The sequence below is a fragment of the Oculina patagonica genome, chromosome 13 (genome assembly GCF_052425735.1).
Source record: "Oculina patagonica isolate OP01 chromosome 13, crgOcupat, whole genome shotgun sequence".
Taxonomy (NCBI): Eukaryota; Metazoa; Cnidaria; class Anthozoa; order Scleractinia; family Oculinidae; genus Oculina; species Oculina patagonica.
Genome location: NC_135770.1, coordinates 29,819,147 through 29,841,693, shown reverse-complemented (window position 1 = coordinate 29,841,693; position 22,547 = coordinate 29,819,147). Strand labels below are relative to the sequence as shown.

Genomic DNA, 22,547 nt, shown 5'->3' with positions numbered 1-22,547 from the left:
CAGGTTATGTAAGCGGTCATATAGTGTCGATCGATGTGTCGATCGGGTAGGTGGGGAGCCCCTGAACAAAAGGATCGAAGGCTCAATCGAAGGAACGAGAGGAAGACTGGATTCCACTTCTTGTCGGACGCGAGGCGCGTATTTCGAAGTTCGCTTTTTGTTTGCGTTTTGTTGCGATTTTCAAAGTGAAAAGTACCGTTAAAGAATGGGGTAAATCCTCAGTTTTTCGTGGCTAAATATCAGCATTGGTTCTACAGTGTCTAAGGAAATGCCTCCTGTAAAAAAAAAGAAGAAAACGAAAGCTAAACACTTCGACGAACAAGGTGAGTTACCGCCATGTTTGCTCTCATGGAATAGTAAACGTAAACTTTATAATATATATGTCAAGTCAATACAGTGTGTCATATTATTGCTTCACTATGTTGAAGTAGGCAGTGGATGTAAAGAAAGAGAAATGAAGCTTCAGTCTGTATATTTATTGGCTCGACAGTGGAAGTCTTCGGTCTCAATACATTTGGTGGCTCGTTTGGTTCGGCAGTGGAAGTATTCGGTGTGAAGAGTTAGTGGCTTGTTTGGCTCAGCAGTGACTACCAAGCCAAACGAGCCACCAAATATACCTGTCTTCAAAAGTGGCCCTGTATTCTGTTGTTTAACCGTAACAAAATGAAATTAAGAGGAAATCCGCCAGGACTTCGAGTAGTTATTGGACAAAATTAAGCTTATGTACCAAAACTATTTACACCTGATTGCAAGCTTTTGTGTTACTGCTTCAAATATCTTATCGAAAGAAATCTTTTCTAACAACACCAAACATCGAAAACCAGTTTCGAAGTTCCACTGAATTCCCATGAATCGCTTAAAAGATGTGAGCTTTTGCCCATAGCTTGTGAACTTTGAATATCATTTTCTCAGACTCTGATAAGAAATTGTTGTACCAGAATTATTTCCACCTTATTGCAAACGTTTTTGTTACTGCTTCAAATATCTTATCAAAAGAAATCTTTTCTAACAACACCAAACATCGAAAACAAATTTCGAAGTTCCGCTGAATTCCACTGAATCGCTTAAGACGAATTTACAAAATGGCTACACGTGAGATTTTGCCTATACCTTGTGAACTTTGAAATTCATTTTCTCAGACTCTGATAAGAAATTGTTGTTGGTGTTATCACGGATAATTACTTACATCTTTACCTTTTATTAAGGGTAGGAAATAACGCAATAGGATTTAAATTATTCTGGTACTTGATTTTTGTCCAACTTTAATAAATATTACTCGTCTTCCTAGTGGATTCCGTCTTAAAGAAACTTCATCTTAGAGAAAAAAATTAAATCCACATGCAAACTAAGGCTACAGACTACCCATGATCCACTGTTTATGCCAGGAAAATGTATCAGTTTTTAAAACTGTTTTTTACCTTTTTTATATGATATAAGCTAAATATAAGTAAAATATTTATATTTTGAGTAATTAACTACATTTACTAAAAGTTAGTAATTATGTTTTTTCTGATTCAAACTGTGTCTTTACTGTCACCCCTTCTAGCAGAGGACACAGAATCTTCAGAATCAGGAAAACTTAGTGAAACACTTGAAGTAGCCCAACACCTTTCAAGAACTAGACTGGTATGTTTATTTAGGGCCATTCCATTTTATATACCCCCCCCCCCCCGGGGTTGATGATGAGTTTTCCTGCAGGGGCTGTGAAAGTCATTTGTGAGGGGGTAGCTCTGTCAGTATTTTTGTTGTTTTTTTTAAATCTTTCTGAACGTTAGGGAAAAAGTTGGGTTTTATCTGTTGGCATTTAAAAAAGGGGGCATTATGTCGGCACTTTGACCTTTTTTCTTAGGGGGTCAATTTTGACTTACCTTGTCAACATGGTGGTGTGGATATAAAATGCAATGGCCTGTAGCACTGTTGTAATTGTGGCATGTTCAACTTATGTGTAGTAATTGCCCATCAGGCAAATGTTTCTTTTGTTCAGAGTGAAAATGTTGAAATACCATATTCTCACACACAACTGGGAGCCATGCCAAGCCGAACCACGCAGCCTGACCTTTATTAAAACAATAACTCTAATACATCAAGAAAAAATGACTGAATCAAAAAAGACTCACAAAAGAATATACATAGGAATATAAAGAATTGAATCAAGTGAACGAAACATGGTCCCTTAATGAAAACACCAACTCAATTGCCCCTAGAATTACTCCATGGGTGGGTGGGTGGGGGGTGTCAGGCAATGGTGGATGGCAAACGCAAAGTGAACCGTGAACGTCTCACGTGACCTGAAACCCCCCATACACTCGAACCCAGGCTCCCAGCCGTGTGGGAGAAAAACGTTTTCCGCCTCTTTCGTTCCTCAGCCAGCGGAAAACCACACTTTATTCGATTAAGCGCCCTGGGCGCTTATTAAATTTTCACCATTTTTAGCAAGTAGTACGTTTATTTTGCAAGAAAACAATATATAATTAACAAAACGTGAAGATGTACCAAAGCTGAATTTTAACTGTTCATTGAAAGTTTCTGTAAAATACTAAGAAAACTCGGTCTTCAGGGAAGTCTCTTAGTAGTACTTAGTCAATTTCAATAATAATCAATACTCCTCTAGATCTGGTGCACTTTCTTAGAGGGGTGGGGGTGGGCGCTTATTCGAGACTGGGTGCTTATTAACTTTTCCTACCTTCAAGGTGGGCGCTTATTCGAGGTGGGGGCTTATTCAAGGTGGGCGCTTATTCGAAGTTGGGCGCTTTATCGAATAAATACGGTATGTACTAAAAAGATCTTTGGTAGTGAGAATCTAAATGAAGATGAGATTATCAAAATCCTTCCCGGGGATCTTTAAATGTGCCTTGTTGAATATTTGTTCTTTATTTCTTTTAGGATAAAGAAAATGCATGCACCCCACAAAAAAGAAAATCAAAGTCTTTGGTGCAACAAAAAAATTCAGATCCATATGATGCCGATTCTGAGCCCGAAGCTGGAGTCTTATCATCAATGATTGTGGATCAGAACATTCCTTTGGAAAGACAGCTCTTAGAGACCCGCTTGGCATCTTTACGAGGAGACCACTCTACACCAAACCTGCAGCCAAACAGAACCGTATACAGTTCATGCTATGGTTTTGATAATTTGGACTCGCCTTTGCCTTTCTCTCCAGTTGGAGAGCCCATGATGCCATCTCAGTTTGTGCCTGTTTCTCCTGGGTCTGTTTCTGTCACATCATCTGTGACCTCTATATCGCCTGCAAAGAGAAAAGCTGTAGTGTTTGATGTCCCAATTGAAAAACCAAGTAAGAAGATGAAGAAGAAGAAAGCAACCAAAGTTTTGGTGAGATGTTAACCTTAACTTTCTCTATTAGATTGCATACACATTCCTACATGTACTACATGTACTACCGGTAACTATCAGACAGTCAGGGATCGAAGAAAGCTTAAGACGGATTCCGCTGAAAGTTCGAGTAATTATGAGTGCGAAAATTAAGTACCAAAAATCTACTCATAGCACGGCAACATTTTGTAATACTATTTAAAAGATCTTATCGAAATTCATTTGTCTAAGTAACCCCGTAATTAAATTCGAAAGCATTCTCGAAAAAATTAAAGTCAAACCTCGTAAAAATGTTTAAAACGCGCGTCATTTTGGTTTGAACTGGCGTGAAACGTCCGTTTTAACTGAAATGTTGTCAATTTCAAATCCATTTTTCTCTCGTGGGGTCAGCTTGAGTGCTAAATTTTTGGCAGAATTTTGTTAGCTGTACTTAAACTGCTACCATGCTAAGAGGTCTTTTTGGTAACTTTATTTTTGCCTGTATTGCTCGAATGTTGGGCGGAAACCATCTTAAATTCCAGCTAGCCCTTCAGACAAGAAGTTCTCAAATTTTGCTTGCCGTGAAAAGTTGCATGCTTGTCTTCCCCCTAACAGCGGTTTACTTTTTTGCAATTTATTCCTGTTAGAGTTCAGTGAGTACTAATTATAATATAATGCCCATGTTGCAGTTAATTTTTGAACTCAGTTATTTTTTTTTTTTTTTTTCTAACTAGTTGATTTTTTATACTAGGTAAACAATAGGGTAGGGGTTAGGGTATGGGTTGGAGTCAAAAAATAAAAAATAGTGGTCCACCCAATGTTTCCTATGTGGCAAAGTGGATGAGGGGTTGGACAGCAACTCCAGAGGTTGAGAGTTCAAATCCAGTGCAGGTTAGAAAAAAAAGAAAAAAAATAGATGATAATACTTAGGGGAGGAGGATAATAGCAGATAGTAGGTGAGGGGGGGATGGGGGGGGGGGTGTTATGAGACATCAAGGGAGGGGGTGTTTTACTTTTTCTAACCTAGTATTAAAAAAACTAGTTAGAAAAATAAGTAGCTACATGTTGTTAAAGAAAAAATTAACTGACATCAAAAATTAACTGCAAGGTACTTATTCAACACAATGACCCTGTTCATGGTTCACGCCCAGACCTCTTCATCCAGAATCCAGTGCACTGACCATGATTTTAATGGACCACTGTGCTTCCCTCTATCTAACACTTAGACTTTCTAAAAGTCGTTCGCTTCTCGTTTCCAGTTTGGTGGTAGTAGACCTCTGCACTCGAGCCCTCGCGCTTCGCTTTTGCGCTCCGCGCTTTGTGTGCTCTCTTCGCGCTCTGTGAGCTCGACTTGTAAGCAAGTCTCTCTAACACTGTACTTCTCTTTGTCATCCTTTTAGGATATAGAAGATGAAGACTGGGTCACTGAAATGAAGTCACAGTTTGAGGAAATAGAAATGGTAGACCTTGTAGTTGACTAGTCTGTTGATGACCAAGTACGAGATGTAGGTTATTCCATTACTGGATTCTTGTATGATGAATTTAACTTTGAAAGCAACTTTACATGTACAGTTGTACATGTATACATGTGTGCACAGGCAACCTTTGGTCTACTTTTTAGATGGTCACTCAAGGTTTGGTTGGTAACTACTACTGTACATTACATTACATACACTGTATAATTTATGTCAGGAATGTTTTAATACATACAGTACTGACCACTTTTTTCTCATGTCAGTGTAAATGAATTTATTTTATTTATTAAAATTTACTATTTACTGCCCCTGTAGAAGCAGATACATGCAACATACTAGTAAGCTACAGTACTTCAAAGACTTGTTGCTTTATCTAAAATCCAGTTATTATGTGCATGTGCTGACTGTTTAAAAGCTACATGCAGATTATTGTGCAATAAAACAAAAATTATTGTTTTCAGTTGCCCTTGTAGCTGTGTTAACAAAAAATTAGGTTACAAGTTGCACCATTGAAAGGAGAGAAGTGTGTATTAAAACTAGTGTTTCCAGCAAATCTACCTCATTTGTCTGGAATGGGTGATGTCAAAGTCAGTATTGGTCTAACGTTAAATCAAGGAGAAAACATTTTGTACATGGCTGCAGCCTGCACTAGGATCGAAGCAACAAAAATGTCTACTCAATACACTGTATCTTAATACCCGATTCCCAAACCATGTACGAGACTCAGCAATGTGCATCATTGCTGAGTCTCACGCATGGTTTGATGTATACAACTACCGTGATTCCCTGCAGGCATGCGCTAAAGAGGGAATCGGCCATTGCATGCTGAAATTACAGTTTTGAAGTATTATATGTATTTCCAGTGCTGTGTGCAGTAATTTTTAGCAGGAAATTAAAATAAAGATAATAAAGGGTCACTAAATTTACATTTTTAACTGTATGAAAAGAACTTGCTCAGTTCATACTTGTAAGTTAGATCCATTCATCGCAGCCAAGTATGTGATGATAAATTGTATAACATTGTTTAAGGGTGTCAAGTACACATAAGAAATCTGTCTTTCTGGTTTTTAGACTTTCAAATAATGTATTTTCAGACAGTAAGATTCAGGTATTCATCACACCACATTACTGAATTGCAACAAAAACATAATAATGCAGTTATTGTAACATTCTCATAGGTAATAAACTGTTTTGTTTGTCTCTGCACAGAAATAAAACCATATACATTACAACTATATTGTACATGCTGAACTTGTGTGAAATTAATTCCAGGTTGGACCGCCACAAGTAGCCTTGGAACATATATTACTTTGCGCCTCACTGTTGTTTTATGCTACTTTTGACCTTATGAATCAATAATAATAATAATAATATTTAATACTTATATTGCGCTTTTTCTATAAAAATATTCAAAAGCGCATTACAATAATTATTATTAAACTAAATTAAAAAAGTTACACAGTAAAAATGAATTTAAAATTAAATATTTACATATTAAAATTTCCAGAGTAATAGTGAAAGGTAGTAAATAGTAAAATTTAAGAATCACAATATTAAATCAAATGAATAACAAATCTAACTAAAAGCCTTTCTAAATAAATATGTTTTAACAGAACGTTTAAAAGACTCGATGGATGTTTCCTGTCTTATTGGCAGAGGAAGACTGTTCCATAAGAATGGGGCAGCTATCAAAAATGCGCGATCTCCCGAAGTCTTTTTCGTTTTCAGCTGAGGTCTTTCTAACAATATACCACTATTGTTACGGCGTAGTTGATAATGTGAGGCCGGTAAGACAGAGACTAGGTCCTTAAGATAGCTAGGCGCTACACCGTGAAGTATCTTGAATGTAATAAGAAGAATCTTAAAATCTATGCGAAAGCGCACTGGTAACCAGTGGAGTTCACGTAGTAAAGGAGTAATGTGACAATACTTAGGTGCGCGGTAAACTAATCGTGCACTGGCATTCATGACTCTTTGAAGTTTCTTAATTTGATGCTCAGGAGCACCGTACAATAAACTATTACAATAATCCAGCCTGCTTGTGATGAACGCGTGAACAAGCCTCTCGGTGGACTCACGAGACAGATACTTCCTAATGTGCCGGATACAAGCAAAAACCCCAGTTATGTGATGTTGAGCTAGGCTTGATTTCCAGGCGTTCTGGAAGTCAGGTGTGTCATCCTCCTCCCAACGGTGTGGTGTGGGGCAAGGAACATGGGCTCATAAAATGGCTGGAGATCAAGCCTATTGTTCATCTTGCATCAGGGTTTTTGCCATTAGAAAGGCATAGCAAATCATGCTAGCACCGATAATATTTTGGTCAAATTTCATCACTAATATGTGAAGTGGAGATCCTATGGCATTTAAAGACTGCCAATTAGGTTGTGTTTGTAGCATAATTTCTTAAACTGTGTTCAGTGCCAAACTAGAACAGTGAAGCACTTAAAAGAGCTATATATGTCACAGGGATTTTGCAGATTTTTAGCCTAAACTGTTCTGAAATTAGTGGTAGGTAACTAAACCCATTAAAAAAACATTATCTTTAAACATGTAAAGGAAGATATAACCTTAATTTTTGGATAGAAATCATTCTGCAGAGCCCTATAAATATCAATTTAACAAATAGATTCCATTTTGCGGTGCGTCTGTTCAGTTATAGATCACAGATGACGTCAAAATGTGGTAAGAACAAAAAAAAGTGGCTTACGAGCCGCTAGGTAAGTGGGTCACTGTTGTTCTTACCACATTTTGGCGTCTTCTGTGATCTATAACTGAACAGACCCACGGCAAAATTAAATCTATTTGTTTTATATAATAAAACTCTGATTTGAACTATGAACTCTGATCACACGCGCGAGTCACACCACCACGTGACGTCATATATGCGCCTGTACTCTAATAAATCATAAGTAAGAACCAATCAAAATGCGCGTAGCATTCAGGTTATTATATAATTCTTGATGACGCACGGAACCAATTTGCAATCTTTTTCCATCCGTGCAATCTGCAGCCAAAGATGCTTGTTAACAGTTTCAGTGCTCCAATAATAGCAGTTTTCAATAAAAATGGAGTATTATTTTTAGGTTTCCTGCGACACAAATATAACTTTTGGCTGTTCAAAAATCTGGTAAAATCTGTGACACAGTCCCTTTTAAACTGCTTGCGTGCATTGCATGCCAGTTATGCTGGCTTTAATAATCTAATTGTTGTTTGCTGAACATCTCTTTGAATGTTAACTCTGTGAATCTGTTGTTATATCAATGCCCAGTATCCTAGTATCAATGATGGTTTTCTTTATAACTCATCATCTGTCTAGTGTGTTGATATTGTGAAATCAAAAGTTAATGCTTATCATTCTTTAGTTTCCTGTTGAGAAATCTAACAAGTTTTGGGAAATGACTTAAAATAGTTATATATAAAAACATTTTGGGGGGAGGGAGGGAGGGTAGAACTGTGACCTGTCAGAGTAATGTTTTTATTCTTCTTACACTATGATATTACAAAAATGGCCAACTAAAGCCAAGAAATTAGCCAGTTACTGTCAATAGTTTTTGTTGGAAACAAAAGCATGATTATTAATTCACAAAGTGCTGGACAAGTAGAAGAAAGTTCCTCTTGAGGAGGAGAAAACAACAGTTCTCGATTTTTGCGTGACTTAAAGTCACGCAATTCGTTTCCACAACCGGCATTCCCTTTTCTTGGCTTCCGGTTCAAACCTGCTCAGTCAGACGGTCAGTGACTTCGTTCGGTTCACGATGTTTACGTGGTTGAAGTCCATTCTTATGTTCCTTTTGCTTCAGTTTTCTACTAGAAGAAATATCGTTCTCGTTTTCAAAACGATTTGGCTTCATTTGTTAATACGATGGCGAGAGACTTGTTATTTTCTGAGAAGGAGGTTTGGTTTGCCTCTGTGCAGGTACGTAAGCTTACTTCCGGGTGTTGGGTAGTTCGGAGAAGGAGGCCAGTAACAGCAAGACTGTTGGAACACCCTTTCTTTCTTTCCAATTTTCTGGTACATATGGGTACATATTTGCACTCCTAGGTGGATAGAGGCAGAAAGGAAAGCCCAATCTTTCAATTGGGGATCAACACTTTCCACGTATTACAGCCAATGCTTGGATGTATTAATCAGTATCAACGCACCTTAATTGCAAACTTGCATGCAGTGAAGTTGTTCAAGAGACAGAAAGCCCCCGTCAGATTGAAAAATATTGATGATGGAAATAACGAAACGAATACCTATCTCTGTAAGCCACCTACATTTCGCATGATCTTATCGTCACTTGTCAGGAATCCCGCTTTCGTGCTAATAAATCGCACATGCTAGCTCATGTTCACACTAGTCTTTTAATTAGATGAGAAGTTTCCAAAGCCAACAGAAATATATGTAAAAAAAAACCGGTTTCAAAGACAATTTTTTCAATCTTTTTTTTTTAATTTTATCAAGAATTTTATGAGTGCCGCTCAACAGTACGATCGTATCGTTGCACCATGCAGAAGTCCATAACCATTGTTATAGACTTCCGGTTCGTAACTACGCGTACGTATTGAATGGTGATGGACTCTAGCAACTGACATTATTCTACTTTAGTAGCTTTGTTCTCTTTTTTCCACAGAGAAGTTTACGGGAAAAACGTACCCACAGTCCCGCTATCGTTATTTCTATTCAACGTTGGAAAATGGCATGACACTGTCTGGCAGGAGCGAAAGAGATTCTTGAATCCTTACATGGCCTTTGAGGAGATGCTCATCGGAGATGTCTTTGGAATGGGGGAAGTCGGAGTTAGATACACAGGGAGCTTTCGAGTGGGACTTCAACCGCTGGGGATGTCGGGTTCTGATAATGATATGATGTACATTTACAAATCAATCCGTGTTAACATCCCGCGGCATGCCAGTTCTGCAGACCATTTAACAATGCAGAAGTCTGAATTTCCTGGTCATGTGTATCTTCAGCTGAACGTCCCAAAGTCGAGTTTTATAAAGCTCTACCAAAAGATTGCCTTAAGCGTGCAAGTGGACAACTTTGGCTTTCCGATCGCTGATGAAATTGGCAAGATCTTGGATCAGTCTGGTCTGCAGAAGTTGGGCGAGGGCTTCAATGGATGTTTTCTGTCATCTGAAGTATTTACTGCGCTCCATTCTCGTTTCAACTACTTCCGGTTCGGTGGATGGGTGACCTTCCAACAGACTGGACCAGCAACTACCATAAGCTGGAACATGTCCACATTGCCTAATTATGTCAACATTGGTTCCCTGGATAATGTGTTTGCCCTTCATTGCCCCTCCTGGCCTGTGCAGGCGAGTCGTTGGTTTAGCAGGGAACGCAATTTCGATTTTCCGAGCGCTCATGTTATCAAGGCAATTATGAACTACGGGGTCGACCTGGTACCGAAGCCTAGAACAGCGGACAGTCCTTTCCTGGCAAACTCTTCATGTCGAACCAAGTTCTTATGGAGACTGTCTTTCTCCATTCCTGAGTTGCTTCTTGTTAATTCCTGGAACGACGCGCAGCGAATCTGCTACAGATATGCTAAAACATTACTGAGGACAAATCTTGGCCGCCTGGGTATTTCCAGCTACTGTGTATTGAACATCATGTTAGGGTTGATAGAAGAGACTCATTCTTCCCAATGGATTGATCGTCATCTTGTCCTCTGCTTGCAGATGATTTTGGACAAGCTTGAGAAGTGTTGCTCGGATGGTGTCTGTGCCCACTATTTCGTGCCTGAGAACAATTTGTTTTCGGAAATTCCCAGGGATAAACTGTTGAAGGGGTCCAGGATGTGTAAACAGACTCGCGACGAGTTGTACGCTCATATCTGGTTGAACAAGGGAATTTGGTGCTACCTGAAGGGAGTTCGCCAAACCAACTGGGCGCCCTTTGATATCCCCGCGGTGTTTTATGGAATTTCTGATGAACGCAGTCTGGGGGACTTTTTGACGATGTGTCCAGGGGTCTTGTCTGATTTGCAGAAGCGTTGCGAGAGGAACTACCGCATTTATTATTGCTTGAAGGTGTACCGAGAATTGGCTCGTTCTTGGTACGCTTCAGAACAGTATCCTCAGCGAAAAGAATTTATCCTGAAAGCTATGAGAACATTTCTGCAAGTTTCATCCAGGGCACATGCAAAAGAGGAAGAATTCATCATCAGTACTCTTCGCTTCGCATACTTCAAATGCTTGAGAGCTTACCTCCACGAAGTGGACTCCAGGTCTGAATGGCACCTATTTCATCAGAAAGAGTTGATTCGATTGCGGCAAACGGCCCTATCTTGTCAAGACGACTCTCAGAGCAATGTTGTCGTGGCTCTTGAAAATTACCTCGATGGCAACTTTGAAGCTGCAGCTACAATCTTAGAGAACGGCTCTTCGTTGGGCGAAAGATACGATAACAGTTCGCGAACGTTTCCCATATTTTCCGCTTTTGACAAAAATTCTGTTGACCGTCACATAAGAGACTTTTCGTTCAAAGGCCACGCATTTTATTGCCCAGAGATCATCGTTCGGTGGTATGTGTTATGGCAATGCTACCTTGCACTGGGAAAGGATGAAGAACTAGTTGCCTCAGCGCAAAGGAAGCTCAAAGAGTTAGATCTCGGCAATCTATACCAGGAAAACTTTAGAATAATGAAGCCTTTGTTTGAACCATTTGGGAGGTATTTGCAAAATGCTGCTCTTGATTAGGGAAAACGTACTGAGATAGTTTATAATAGTTTTTATGTTCGATTTCAACCTCGGTTTAAATGAGAAACTGCTGCAAATGAAACGAGATTCATAAAGAATCTCAGTGTAAAATTGCTTTAAACATTCAAACGGTATGTAAGTGTCACCAGAAAGTTTCTCAAAACTGTAACAAATGAAGTATGTCAGTTTTTGAACTTGGAAACTTGTACTTGTCAAGGACTGTGGAAAGAACGCGTCCATTCCCTAAAATTACTCATGCAGTGTAAAAGGCTTTTGAACAAGGCAATTCGTCCAGAAAAAGGTTGACAGTTTTTACCATAAACACAACTAAATAAACCTTGTTAAAATAAGTCATATTAAATCACACCGAAGAACCATACCACGTTTTCAGCTACAAGCAAGAGGGAGTGAAAACCGATCCGACGTCGCTCTTTCGTCGGACGGTAACTATATATCCCTACAGAAAAAAGAATAAGAATGATAATTTAGGCAGCGAATAGAACCCCCTCTCTACCCAGGACGAAAACGAAAAAAATGGGATTCTTTAAAAAGAGTCCTTATTTTTTTGATAAGATCGTGAAACAGTCAGACTCGATCTAGCAGCTGGTAAAAAGAGAATTGAACGTTAGCCTTTTAAAAGGAACATCGGGGAACACACGAGGCATGCAAAGATAATTCTTTGACCTCATTGAGGCTCCAACCCACGACCTAGCAGACTCCGCGTTCCCCGTTCCGTCCGTCATGTCTTTAACTAAACAAACGTAGTAAAAACTACACGATATGGATTTGGCAGCTTCAATAATTGCCTTCTTGGTCTCCTTCCCATAAACTTCGTGGTCTCATTTTCGTTGGTAAACGGCTACTTGAAAACTTAAAAAAAGGTAAAGAAAAAACAGAAACGAAAAGAACTTTCGAAAAAAGCGGAGTTCTTTTGGCAGAAGCAAGAAATAACAATATGAAAATCATTGTATTATCTTCGTCATGGTTGTACGCTGCAGTGCAGGTAAATCAGTAATAAGAAATTATTCATAAATGAAACAGGCCCTGAGTTAATTCGTGCGTTTCATTTATTTATCACTGCATGATGCAGCAAGGCTGGGAAATCACATAAAGCGTGAAATACTAAGAGTTGTGATTGCAAATAACTTAAATGCCCAATCCAATCAGGTAAGATGTTCGAATCGCTGTGAGCTGTCAGTTAGTTTTTATACGATGCAAATGATTGAAGTATTGGAGAATATAACCCTAAACCCTAATCCTTAGAAACACCATTATTATGCGCGGACGAATCAACTATTCACACAGGGCGCCCATACAAGCGGCGTGACTGTTTGTATGTTCGAAATATAAAGAAATGTATAAGGGATTTTGAAAGCGTCTTATTATCGTTAACTTATTTCGAGTAATGTCTATGTTTAAATTCAAAATAAACGTAAACCTACCTCAACTGTTGTATTTTGTCGTTTCTGCGGCTCAAAATGGCGAATTTGGGCGATTTGGAGGGTTTTGCGTTGACTGTTGCTTCAGCGAAATAAGGGCCCCTGTGCTATTCACTGACTGAAGTATAACTATTCCAAATAATCGATCCCCGGAAAAGACAGGCACAATGAACATGTACATCTGTGAGTATTGTCAGCACCTGAAGATATTTACATATTCCCCCTATTAGTAGCATTTAATTTATAAAGATTGAATTTCAAACGTGCTTTCTAATAAGCCCCCAAACGTGGATAGACTAGTGCTTTGTAACCAACAGTGGAAACGAGAAAAGTTCTAAAGCCGCTAAGAAGGACTTGAAGGCCAAGTCCACTGAAGCATCAGATAACTCTCAAGCCCGTTAGTTATGTCTAGGGATGGCCATAAACGCGGTATTACCGATCACACTCTTAGATCTTGTAACAAGCAAACTTTATATTTTTATATTTTAAGTACTCTACCATTTCGGATAAACTGAATAGCTTCAGACAGATATATTATTCATGGAGCTGTGCGTTTTTAGGCTGGGGCCCTGAAGTACTGATTTAGCGTTTAACAATAACTTTGGCCTCCGATGAAGCCCTTCTGCTTAGTGAGTCTGGTTTAGCTAAGCTAATCCCTTTATGTTTTCTCTGCCTCTCGTCTTAACAGACTGCTTGCAAGTTCTTAGTTGATAATATCTGGTCCCTCGCTACAGCTTATGTCTTCTGCGAGAAGTTGGATGTACACACTGGCTAAAAGATCATCATCTTCGTCACGGTCTTGCACTTCAGTGAGTAGGCCAATAATGTGCAATTATTTTATAAATTAAGCAAGCGACGCAAAGGTGAAAATCAAATAAAGAGAAGGACGTCTAAAGCAGCCTTCACACCACAAAATTATGTTGGCAAACTCAAGTTGGTGTGTGTGAACGACACATTAATAGGTGGCAAGCATGTTGGCAAACTGTTGGCGAGAAATGGAGACAAGGTCTATTTGTCGGCAACAGGTTGTCAACATGCTCGGCCAACTGCTGTTGTGTCGTTCAAACACACCAACTTCAGTTTCGATTCAGTTTGCCAACACAAGTTTGCCAACTTCAGTTTGTCGTGTGAAGGCCGCTTTAGAGCTGTGGCAATTAAGTTTCAGATAAGAAGGCTGAATCACTGTGGCCGTGAAACAGCACTGCAAGAAAGATAGTCCTTGAGAGTGACAGAATTGCAGCCTTCCACTTTTGTTCGGTGCATATAACGGGGAGGTGGGGGAGGGTGTTAAAAATTAAGGTTAGCAGGAGGGACTTCAAACTGTTAAGGTTGGGATATTTCGCGCTCTGGAACCTATACAAACTCCTTCCCGTTGCTTGTGATCAGACATATCAATGTTTTCTAACACTGCATCTGGGCAGACCCGTTATACCTCTGTTTAAGGGCCCCAAAATCGTATGAAAGGTCCTTTTATTTTTTCAATAATTATTACAAAACCAACATGAAAAACACCAAAGCGTATCTTGGGAGAAGAACATGCACAATGACGATGTTTAAAGCGTGAAGCAATGTTGTGGTGAAAACTGTCTCGTGTAACATACCGTTATATAATCTCGTCACGGCTTGTCGCTCTAGTAAGTGAGTAAACGAGTAATGAGCAAATGTTTTACACAACTAAATCAACGAAGCCTTGAGTTAATTCGCCATTCCTCGCTGATGCAACAAGGCTGGGAAATAACGTAAAGAGTTGTACGCTTGAGAGTTATTGACTTGTAGTTTAATTACTGACTTGTAGCTAATTATTCAATCAGGTAAGATGTCCAAATCTGGCACTTCTTCCAGCTGCCGGATAGATTCTTACGAGGCGAATGACTGAAATACCCGAGAATATTAGAATTATTAATACGTTGAGCGAATCAACTATTATTATTATAACTATTCCAAATAATCGATCGCCGGATAGGACACAGTGCAAACATGTATTTATGTGTGAGTTTTGGCAGCACCTGAAATCATTTGCCATGATTGCTCTTTCATCGTTTAATAATTTAATCGCATAATAAAGGTTGGAATTAGATAACTTCCCTATGCATATCGATTCACATCCAATTAATATTCAATAGTATAAGCCAACTGATTTCAGCATACTGTGCTATGCAACAAATGTCCATAAACGAGGACAGGCCAGTACTTTGCAAAAAGTGAAACAGGGAAAAGGAAAAGTTATAAATTTAGCGTGCAGAAGGACTTGAAAGCCAAATCCGCTGAAGCAGATCTGATCGACAGCATCATAGAACTCTCACGCCCTTTGCGTAGGACAATTACACTGAAGATAAGGAGACATGTTCAAAAATAACGCGATTTCAATGGCGTAAATGAATAAGCAAACGTGTTAAATTTTTAAGGATTCTCTGTCATTTTTAACACCAGGCACAGGACCGTATTATTCATGACTAAGAGTCAGACTGTATGGTCCAGTTAACAATGTATTTATTTACAGACAGTTTTAAGCCGGGCTAAGTTCATGAGTTTCTGCAAAGTATTGCATTTTTTTGGAACATAATGTTCTTTTGACCACCAAATTGCGTAACATTTAAAAACTTTTATGTTATGTTTTCCAAGTTCGGTTTTACGCTTTAATGACTAGAAATCAGCAAACTTATCTACAGATACAAATTGGTATGTTTTTTTGGTTGTTTTTTTTTTTTTTGATCAAAAAAATCGTCAAGCTTACCATAGGAGTAGAACACAATAACCATTTATTATAGTATGTAGCAAAGTTGTGGTTAAAACCGTCTCGTGTAACAATATACCGTTGTAGAATCTTGTCACGGTTTGTCGCTCTAGTGAGTAAGTGAGTAATGAACAAATGTCTTCGAAATTTAAATCAACGAAGCTTTGAGTTACTTCGTGCGTTTCATTCCTCACTTATGCAGCGAGGCTGGGAAATCACGTAAAGCGTTGTACGCTTTAGAGTTATAGAGTGGTATCTTAATTACTGACTTGTAGCGATCAATCCAATCAGGTAAGATGTCCGAATCACTTCTAGCAGTCAGATAGTTTCTTTCTATGATGTGAGTGATTGAAATACTCGAGAATATTAACAACTCCATTAATATGCGCGGGGAAATCAACTATTTGCTATTCGAAAGTATCGATCGCCGGATAAGACAGGCACAATACTTATACTTGTACACCTGTGAGCGTTTGTTAGCACCTGAAAACATTTGCTATGATTGCTGTTTTATCTTTTAATAATTTCATTTCATAATGAAGCTCGGAATGAAGATAACTTTTCCATGCATATCGATTCAGTTCCAATTAATTATTCGATCGATGGCATTCTTTTCCTAGCTTAAGCCAACTGATTTCAGCATACTTTTGCTGTCTAGCGATGATGTCCTCAAACGAGGACAGGCTAGGACTTTGTAAAAAAAAGTAAAACGGCGAAATTTTGAAAAAGAAAAATAATGGGTCGCCCACTACCTCTCGGAACGAGTTAATTCATTGGTTCTTAAAACAATAGATAACAGGTGACAACAATGCCCCTAGCCCTGAATAACAATAGAGGTAGTGTTTACAGCGGGCGAATGAAAATAGAGGCTCCAGAGAGGTAGTGTCTTACTGACCTCGGGTCGCCCACTACCTCTCGGAACGAGTTAATTCATTGGTTCTTAAAACAATAGATAACAGGTGACAACAATGCCCCTAGCCCTGAATAACAATAGAGGTAGTGTTTACAGCGGGCGAATGAAAATAGAGGCTCCAGAGAGGTAGTGTCTTACTGAAAATAATAAATTTAGCGTTTTAATGTCTTGAAAGCCAAATCCGCTGAAGTAAATCGGATCGACAACATCGCAGATTGAACTCTCACGCCCTTTAAGCCTATTTACTGAAGGAAAGACACCTTCAAAAATCACGCGATTTAATGGGGTTGATGAACAAGCAATCGTGTTAATTTTTTAAGTATTCTTTGACATTTCGGATAAACTTTATAACACCTGGCCCAAAAATATGTTATTCCTGAAATGGAGAACTAAGTCGTGTGTGGGTTGTGAGACTGTACGGTCCAGTTAACAATGCATTTATTTACAGAAAGCTTTAGGTCGGGTTCTCGCATTATTGCTGCAACAAAACTGTGTTGTTGTGATGATGCATGTGCTTCTTCAAAGTACTCCTTTTCCCGAAAGATAATGTTCTTTCGGCCACCAAATTGCATAACATTTAAAAAGTTGTTATGTTCATCATGTTCGTTTTTATGCTTCAATGATTTAAAATCAGCAAAAAGGTTATTTTCGTCACTCCATGTGTGATCATTTTTGTAGTCCGTAAATCGTGATCGTGTGTTTCCAAGTATCGTGAAAACGAGATCATTTGTTCCATCTTCGTCAAATATGGAAAATTAGTTTAGCTTCCTTCTACCCCCCCACTGAGTAGTTAACAATGCCTTTCTGATCATGAATGATATCGAAAGAAGAAATCACGAATCAATCAGGGACCAATCAGATTACACGGTTCAGTTCTACTGGACCGCTCGTGGAGCAAGAAATGGTATACGACTGAAGCTAGACAGTATTAAATAGATTTAGCCAAGCCTAAAAGCGGAGCTCCCAATTTACTCACCAATAACAGAAAAAATATAGCACTTGAGCCCGTGATCCAATGTAAATCATTATTTGGTCAGCGGTAAACTTTAAAAAAATTCGACCTCGATGAGTTCTATATGTGAGCCTGCGAAATGGTCATGTGATACTGGTCAGCGGATACCTTGTTTTGACAGCTGTCTATTGACCATGACATGGATGTCCAATATCAAAGATGTAAGCTGGCGTTAACCATAACATTAAACCGATTTCTGGAGTATGGCCGCCATGTTGGGGCAACTTCGTCGCACGCGCCCGTGAGCCATGCCGCTAGCCATGATGACCATGAAAAACCAAAAGCATGGGTCTGTTAATTTTTTATGGGTATGGGGCTCTGCTCTGCAGCCCTTCGTGCTGCTGGGAGCTCCGCTAAAAAGTAACATGCACAGAACAGTAACGGTTTAATCTTCAGTGTAGTGTTACTTGCATAGTGACTATCTTTCGACATATAATGACCCGCGTTAAAACTGTCAAACTGTCAATTTTTCTGGGTAATTAGCTAAATAAAGGAAACGTAAATTCCTGGAATATAACGAACAGACCCACCACAAAATGGCATTACTAGTTTGCATATTCACTTCGATTCACCGCAAGTAGAAAAGCATTTGAAAAGAGCATAAAAGAGCGCACAAGTTTTGTTATGAAAAGAGCTGCTGATCACATTGTTTTGACCTATCCTTCTTACAATACTTAAAGAGTTTCTTTTCTTTTCAGATTTCTCTAAAAAAAACGTCAATGGCTGCAGAGTACAATCGTCTAGAGTCGAAAACCAAAAAAAATCCCAAGGAAAATGCCACCATCTTTTCCATTCTTTCATTCGGGTGGGTGGGAGAGCTTCTTGCCACCGGGAACAAGCGTCCTCTTGAAAGTGACGATCTATTTCCTTTAACGGATGAGGACAAAACTGGACCGTCAACGGAAAAACTACAGTGGAAATGGAGTGAAGAAAGACGTGTTCCTGTAAAGAGTGGAAATGGACATCGACTGTTCAGAGCGCTCATAGCAATGTTCCCCTGGACTGATTACATGTTCGTTTTGAGTACAACTTTGTTAGTTGGCATTGGAAATACTCTCCAGCTAGTGTTTTTGAGTTTGTTGTTACCAGAATTAATGAAGTCTTCCCATAAAGAGCTGGCATGGACATATATCTACGCTGGCGGTATCTGCCTGAGTTCTTTCGTGCGATTAGTTGCCCAGCACCATTCATGTTATAATGCTTATTTGATGGCCCTAAAATTGAAGTCAGCAACTATTGGTATCATATACAAAAAGGTAAAAATAAAGATCGTAGTCGTTGTTCAGTGGGAGGCGCAGTGGCCTAATAGCTATAACCCATTCGACTCTGGATTAAGCGGTCCGTGTCCCCGCTAACCGGGGTCATTGTGTTTGTGTTCTATGGCGACACACTATTCTCAGTGCCCCTCTTCATCTAAAGGTATAAATGGCCACTGGTGAGCTGTAAGGGAAACTTAAAAAATGCTTGAGGATATTAAACCTGTGATGGACATTATCCCATCCAGAGACTTGACTTGACCTGACTTGGCCCCTTTTGCTTTTCGCGCAACATAGGACATTAACAAAGTACCTCTACTGATCCCGGTTTTGGGCCACCCTGGACGACACACCCAGCATACCCCAAGAATGCTCAATTTACTAGAATGCTCAATTTACTCTTTAAGAATGTTCTTGTGAAAATTAAATCATAATCAAATCTCTTTTTCTCTCCAACTAAGCACCATACGTTCTATTAATTTCCTTATCAGGTTATTAGTCTGAGCCAAGCGGATCTATCAAGGATCACAAGTGGATACATCATCAACCTTATCGCCAGTGACCTACAACGCTTCGAACATTCGGTTTGGTGCATTTTTCTGCTAATTCAAGCCCTCTTTGAAACAATAAGCGTGGCGTTTCTTATGGCGTACTTATTTGGATGGAGATCTTTTCTGGGAGTGGCTTTTTTGATCTCACTTTCCCTGTATTACGGTGGAATGGCTAACGTGTGCGCGATCCTACGATCACGAATCTCTAAAGTGGCTGATCAGCGCGTCAACATTATGAACTCTATTATCCCTGGGATTCGTACCATTAAGATGTACGCTTGGGAGTGGCCGTTCTTCAAAAGAGTGAAACGACTACGAAGGTACGTAAAAGTCGAACATGCCATGTTAATCCATGACTGTTACCATGAAGCCACTGCGAGCGCAACTATTACATCGGGGGTGGAAGGGGAATAAGCATCAAGTGGATCCCACCAACTGTTTGGTTACAGACAAAGCTAACACACAGTAGCAAACACGTCCCATCAAATAGCCAGTTAATCAATACACTAGCAGTATAAAAACTGCAATTTTGTCTGATAGTCTGATATTCTAAATTTAACTTGATAAGTTTACTTGTCATCATAGGATTACGTAGGGAGGTGGAGGCAGGGTGAAAATATGTGATGACGAGGGAGGGCCATTATATTTTACAGGCACTGTCTATCAAATCCCCCCCCCCCTCCCCACCCCATAGAAAATGAACTGTCACTTAATTTAAGCAATGTGGAATAATGAGTAACAATGAAAATCTAAAAATGAATAATGAATAAGTCGTAACAAATGTGAAGGAATAACGAATAAGTCAGTTCCAATAATTCCTCTTCCACCCCCGTACAGCGTCTTCCAATAACACACAAACCCAACTAACAATTGTGTATCCCGCTGCCCTCAATCATATTTGCGACGACAATCAACGAACCTTGAAAAAAGAAACAAACAAAAGGGATCAAAGTCTACCAATCATAAGCCGCAGACGTGACCCTTTGAACCCGTTGAAGTGCACTTTTGTTTCCTGGGAAGTCCGCTAAGATGATGAAAGACAGCCGGAGAATACACAGACGTTGATTGAGGAGACTCTGTATGTTATTAAAAGGCGCGGTAATATGAAAATATTTTCATCTGCTCAGAAAAAGTTAAATTTAACACACTAAATGAAGGTACGTTTTCATTTGGGGAGGGGGGGGGGGGGAGAAGGCAGCATGTTTATGAGATTACACCACAGGGGGCCCATACAAGCGGCGTGACTGTTTGTATGTTCGAAATATAAAGAAATGTATAAGGATTTTGAAAGCGTCTTATTATCGTTAACTTATTTCGAGTAATGTCTATGTTTAAGTTCAAAATAAACGTAAACCTACCACAACTGTTGTATTTTGTCGTTTCTGCGGCTCAAAATGGCGAATTTGGGCGATTTGGAGGGTTTTGCGTTGACTGTTGCTTCACGTAATAAGAAGAGAACAAGGGTGGAAAGCTCGATTTCGACCGCTCCAGCGCCAAGCCGATTTTCAGCCAGAAATCGGAATCGCCAGGCTTCCTGATCAAACACCAGGTAAACTGAAAGGTTGAAGCTTCTTCTCGGCGCTTTCAATCGAAAATCCATTCAAAATCCAAGCGCTAACCGCCGAATAATTTTCGAGAAATGCAGCTTTCGAAGCGATCAGAAACCGGGGACGTGATTTAGTGTTCCAGTGAGCAACCGTCACGCTGTTTGCTCTGCGCTGATTGGATAATGGTAAACAATGCCGGAGGAAACAGCGTGACTGGAACACCAAATCACGTCCCCGGTTTCTGACCGCTTCGAAAGCTGCATTTCTCGAAAATTATTCGGCGGTTAGCGCTTGGATTTTGAATGGATTTTCGATTGAAAGCGCCGAGAAGAAGCTCCAACCTTTCAGTTTACCTGGTGTTTGATCAGGAAGCCTGGCGATTCCGATTTCTGGCTGAAAATCGGCTTGGCGCTGGAGCGGTCGAAATCGAGCTTTCCACCCTTGTTCTCTTCTTATTACGTGAAGCAACAGTCAACGCAAAACCCTCCAAATCGCCCAAATTCGCCATTTTGAGCCGCAGAAACGACAAAATACAACAGTTGAGGTAGGTTTACGTTTATTTTGAATTTAAACATAGACATTACTCGAAATAAGTTAACGATAATAAGACGCTTTCAAAATCCCTTATACATTTCTTTATATTTCGAACATACAAACAGTCACGCCGCTTGTATGGGCGCCCTGTGATTACACCAAAAAAGTAGCCGAAACGGTCCCTACCATATTACTTAAAAATGACCGCTAATAAATGAAGAATAACAACGAACGGAAGAATCGGGATGGGGAATGGTCACATAGTTCTATCTTCTATAATTTGAGGATGATGAGTTTAACAGCAAGGATAATGGTAGCGCCATAAAATTTTTCGACAAAAAAACAAATCCCACAGCCCTACCTCCCAATTAAAAACACTTTCCTCATACCTGTTATCTGATCATGCTACGCCTCACGGCAATATTTTTTCTTTCAGCCTGGAATTAAAACTGACCCGATGGAAAATAGCAATATTGGCTACCTTCCAACCTCTTCTTTACACTTCTCCATCAATTGCTGCCTTTACTTCTTTGGTTTCACTGGTATCCTCGGGAACTGAACTCACTTCATATAACACGTTCATGATTTTATCCCTGACAACTGTCCTAAAGAATTCCGCGTCTTGGAAATTGTTTTTTCCTGGAAGCATGCTTGCCGACTTTGCCACAGCTTTGAATCGTATTCAGGAGGTACTTGAATTCCAGAATGACAACATCCACAAATACCTACACGATACATTCACGAAAGAGGGATGCACTTCTATTGGAGAAAATAAGTTTCCTTTCAATCACAAAGATGGAAGTTTCCAACTTTCCAGTAAAGCAAACACTAATGGCATTCACTTTGGCGAAGATCCATTTATTTCACTGCAGAATGTTGTCTGCAGTTGGTATTGTGACTGCAACAAACCAACACTGAAGTCTCTCAGTTTATCTGTTTATAAAGGCGATTTAGTGTTCATCACAGGTCCCGTTGGTTGTGGCAAGTCATCCCTAATGTACGCTATCTTGCATGAAATTCCACTCTTGAAGGGAAAGATATCATGTCATGGCAAAATTTCCTGGGTTGGACAGCAGCCCTAGGTATTCTC

The 22,547-nt window shown here is 39.5% G+C and overlaps 3 protein-coding genes across 5 annotated transcripts; all 3 read left to right on the top strand.

The window, feature by feature from the left end:
- Positions 1–107: 107 nt before the first annotated feature.
- LOC144637301 (uncharacterized) lies at positions 108–19,501 on the top strand. Of its 3 annotated transcripts, XM_078496435.1 has the most exons (5): positions 109–323; positions 1,547–1,626; positions 2,884–3,330; positions 4,710–4,814; positions 19,317–19,501. In XM_078496435.1, exons 1-4 carry the CDS (start codon positions 269–271, stop codon positions 4,788–4,790), a joined length of 663 nt encoding a protein of 220 aa, XP_078352561.1. In that variant the 5' UTR covers positions 109–268; the 3' UTR covers positions 4,791–4,814; positions 19,317–19,501. The 3 variants fall into 3 exon arrangements, with proteins under 3 accessions (XP_078352562.1, XP_078352561.1, XP_078352560.1); XM_078496436.1 differs by lacking the exon at positions 19,317–19,501 and having other exon boundaries at positions 108–323; positions 1,550–1,626; positions 4,710–4,868; XM_078496434.1 differs by lacking the exon at positions 19,317–19,501 and having other exon boundaries at positions 4,710–4,864.
- Positions 8,540–11,880, top strand: LOC144635588 (uncharacterized). The gene is made up of 2 exons (XM_078494677.1): positions 8,540–8,700; positions 9,401–11,880. Exons 1-2 carry the CDS (start codon positions 8,540–8,542, stop codon positions 11,469–11,471), a joined length of 2,232 nt encoding a protein of 743 aa, XP_078350803.1. The 3' UTR covers positions 11,472–11,880.
- On the top strand, positions 18,289–22,539 carry LOC144637120 (ATP-binding cassette subfamily C member 4-like). Its single transcript, XM_078496270.1, has 3 exons — positions 18,289–18,825; positions 19,317–19,696; positions 21,894–22,539. The coding sequence occupies exons 1-3, from the start codon at positions 18,289–18,291 to the stop codon at positions 22,537–22,539; spliced, it is 1,563 nt and encodes a 520-aa protein (XP_078352396.1).
- Positions 22,540–22,547: the final 8 nt, after the last annotated feature.

Coding starts and splice junctions, on each gene's coding strand:
- LOC144637301 (XM_078496435.1), top strand. CDS start 269: ATGCCTCCTGTAAAAAAAAAGAAGAAAACGAAAGCTAAACACTTCGAC. Junction 324..1,546: donor TAAACACTTCGACGAACAAG/GTGAGTTACCGC, acceptor CACCCCTTCTAG/CAGAGGACACAGAATCTTCA. Junction 1,627..2,883: donor ACCTTTCAAGAACTAGACTG/GTATGTTTATTT, acceptor TATTTCTTTTAG/GATAAAGAAAATGCATGCAC.
- LOC144635588 (XM_078494677.1), top strand. CDS start 8,540: ATGTTTACGTGGTTGAAGTCCATTCTTATGTTCCTTTTGCTTCAGTTT. Junction 8,701..9,400: donor TTTGGTTTGCCTCTGTGCAG/GTACGTAAGCTT, acceptor TTTTTTCCACAG/AGAAGTTTACGGGAAAAACG.
- LOC144637120 (XM_078496270.1), top strand. CDS start 18,289: ATGGCTGCAGAGTACAATCGTCTAGAGTCGAAAACCAAAAAAAATCCC. Junction 18,826..19,316: donor TTGGTATCATATACAAAAAG/GTAAAAATAAAG, acceptor TTTCCTTATCAG/GTTATTAGTCTGAGCCAAGC. Junction 19,697..21,893: donor AGAGTGAAACGACTACGAAG/GTACGTAAAAGT, acceptor TTTTTCTTTCAG/CCTGGAATTAAAACTGACCC.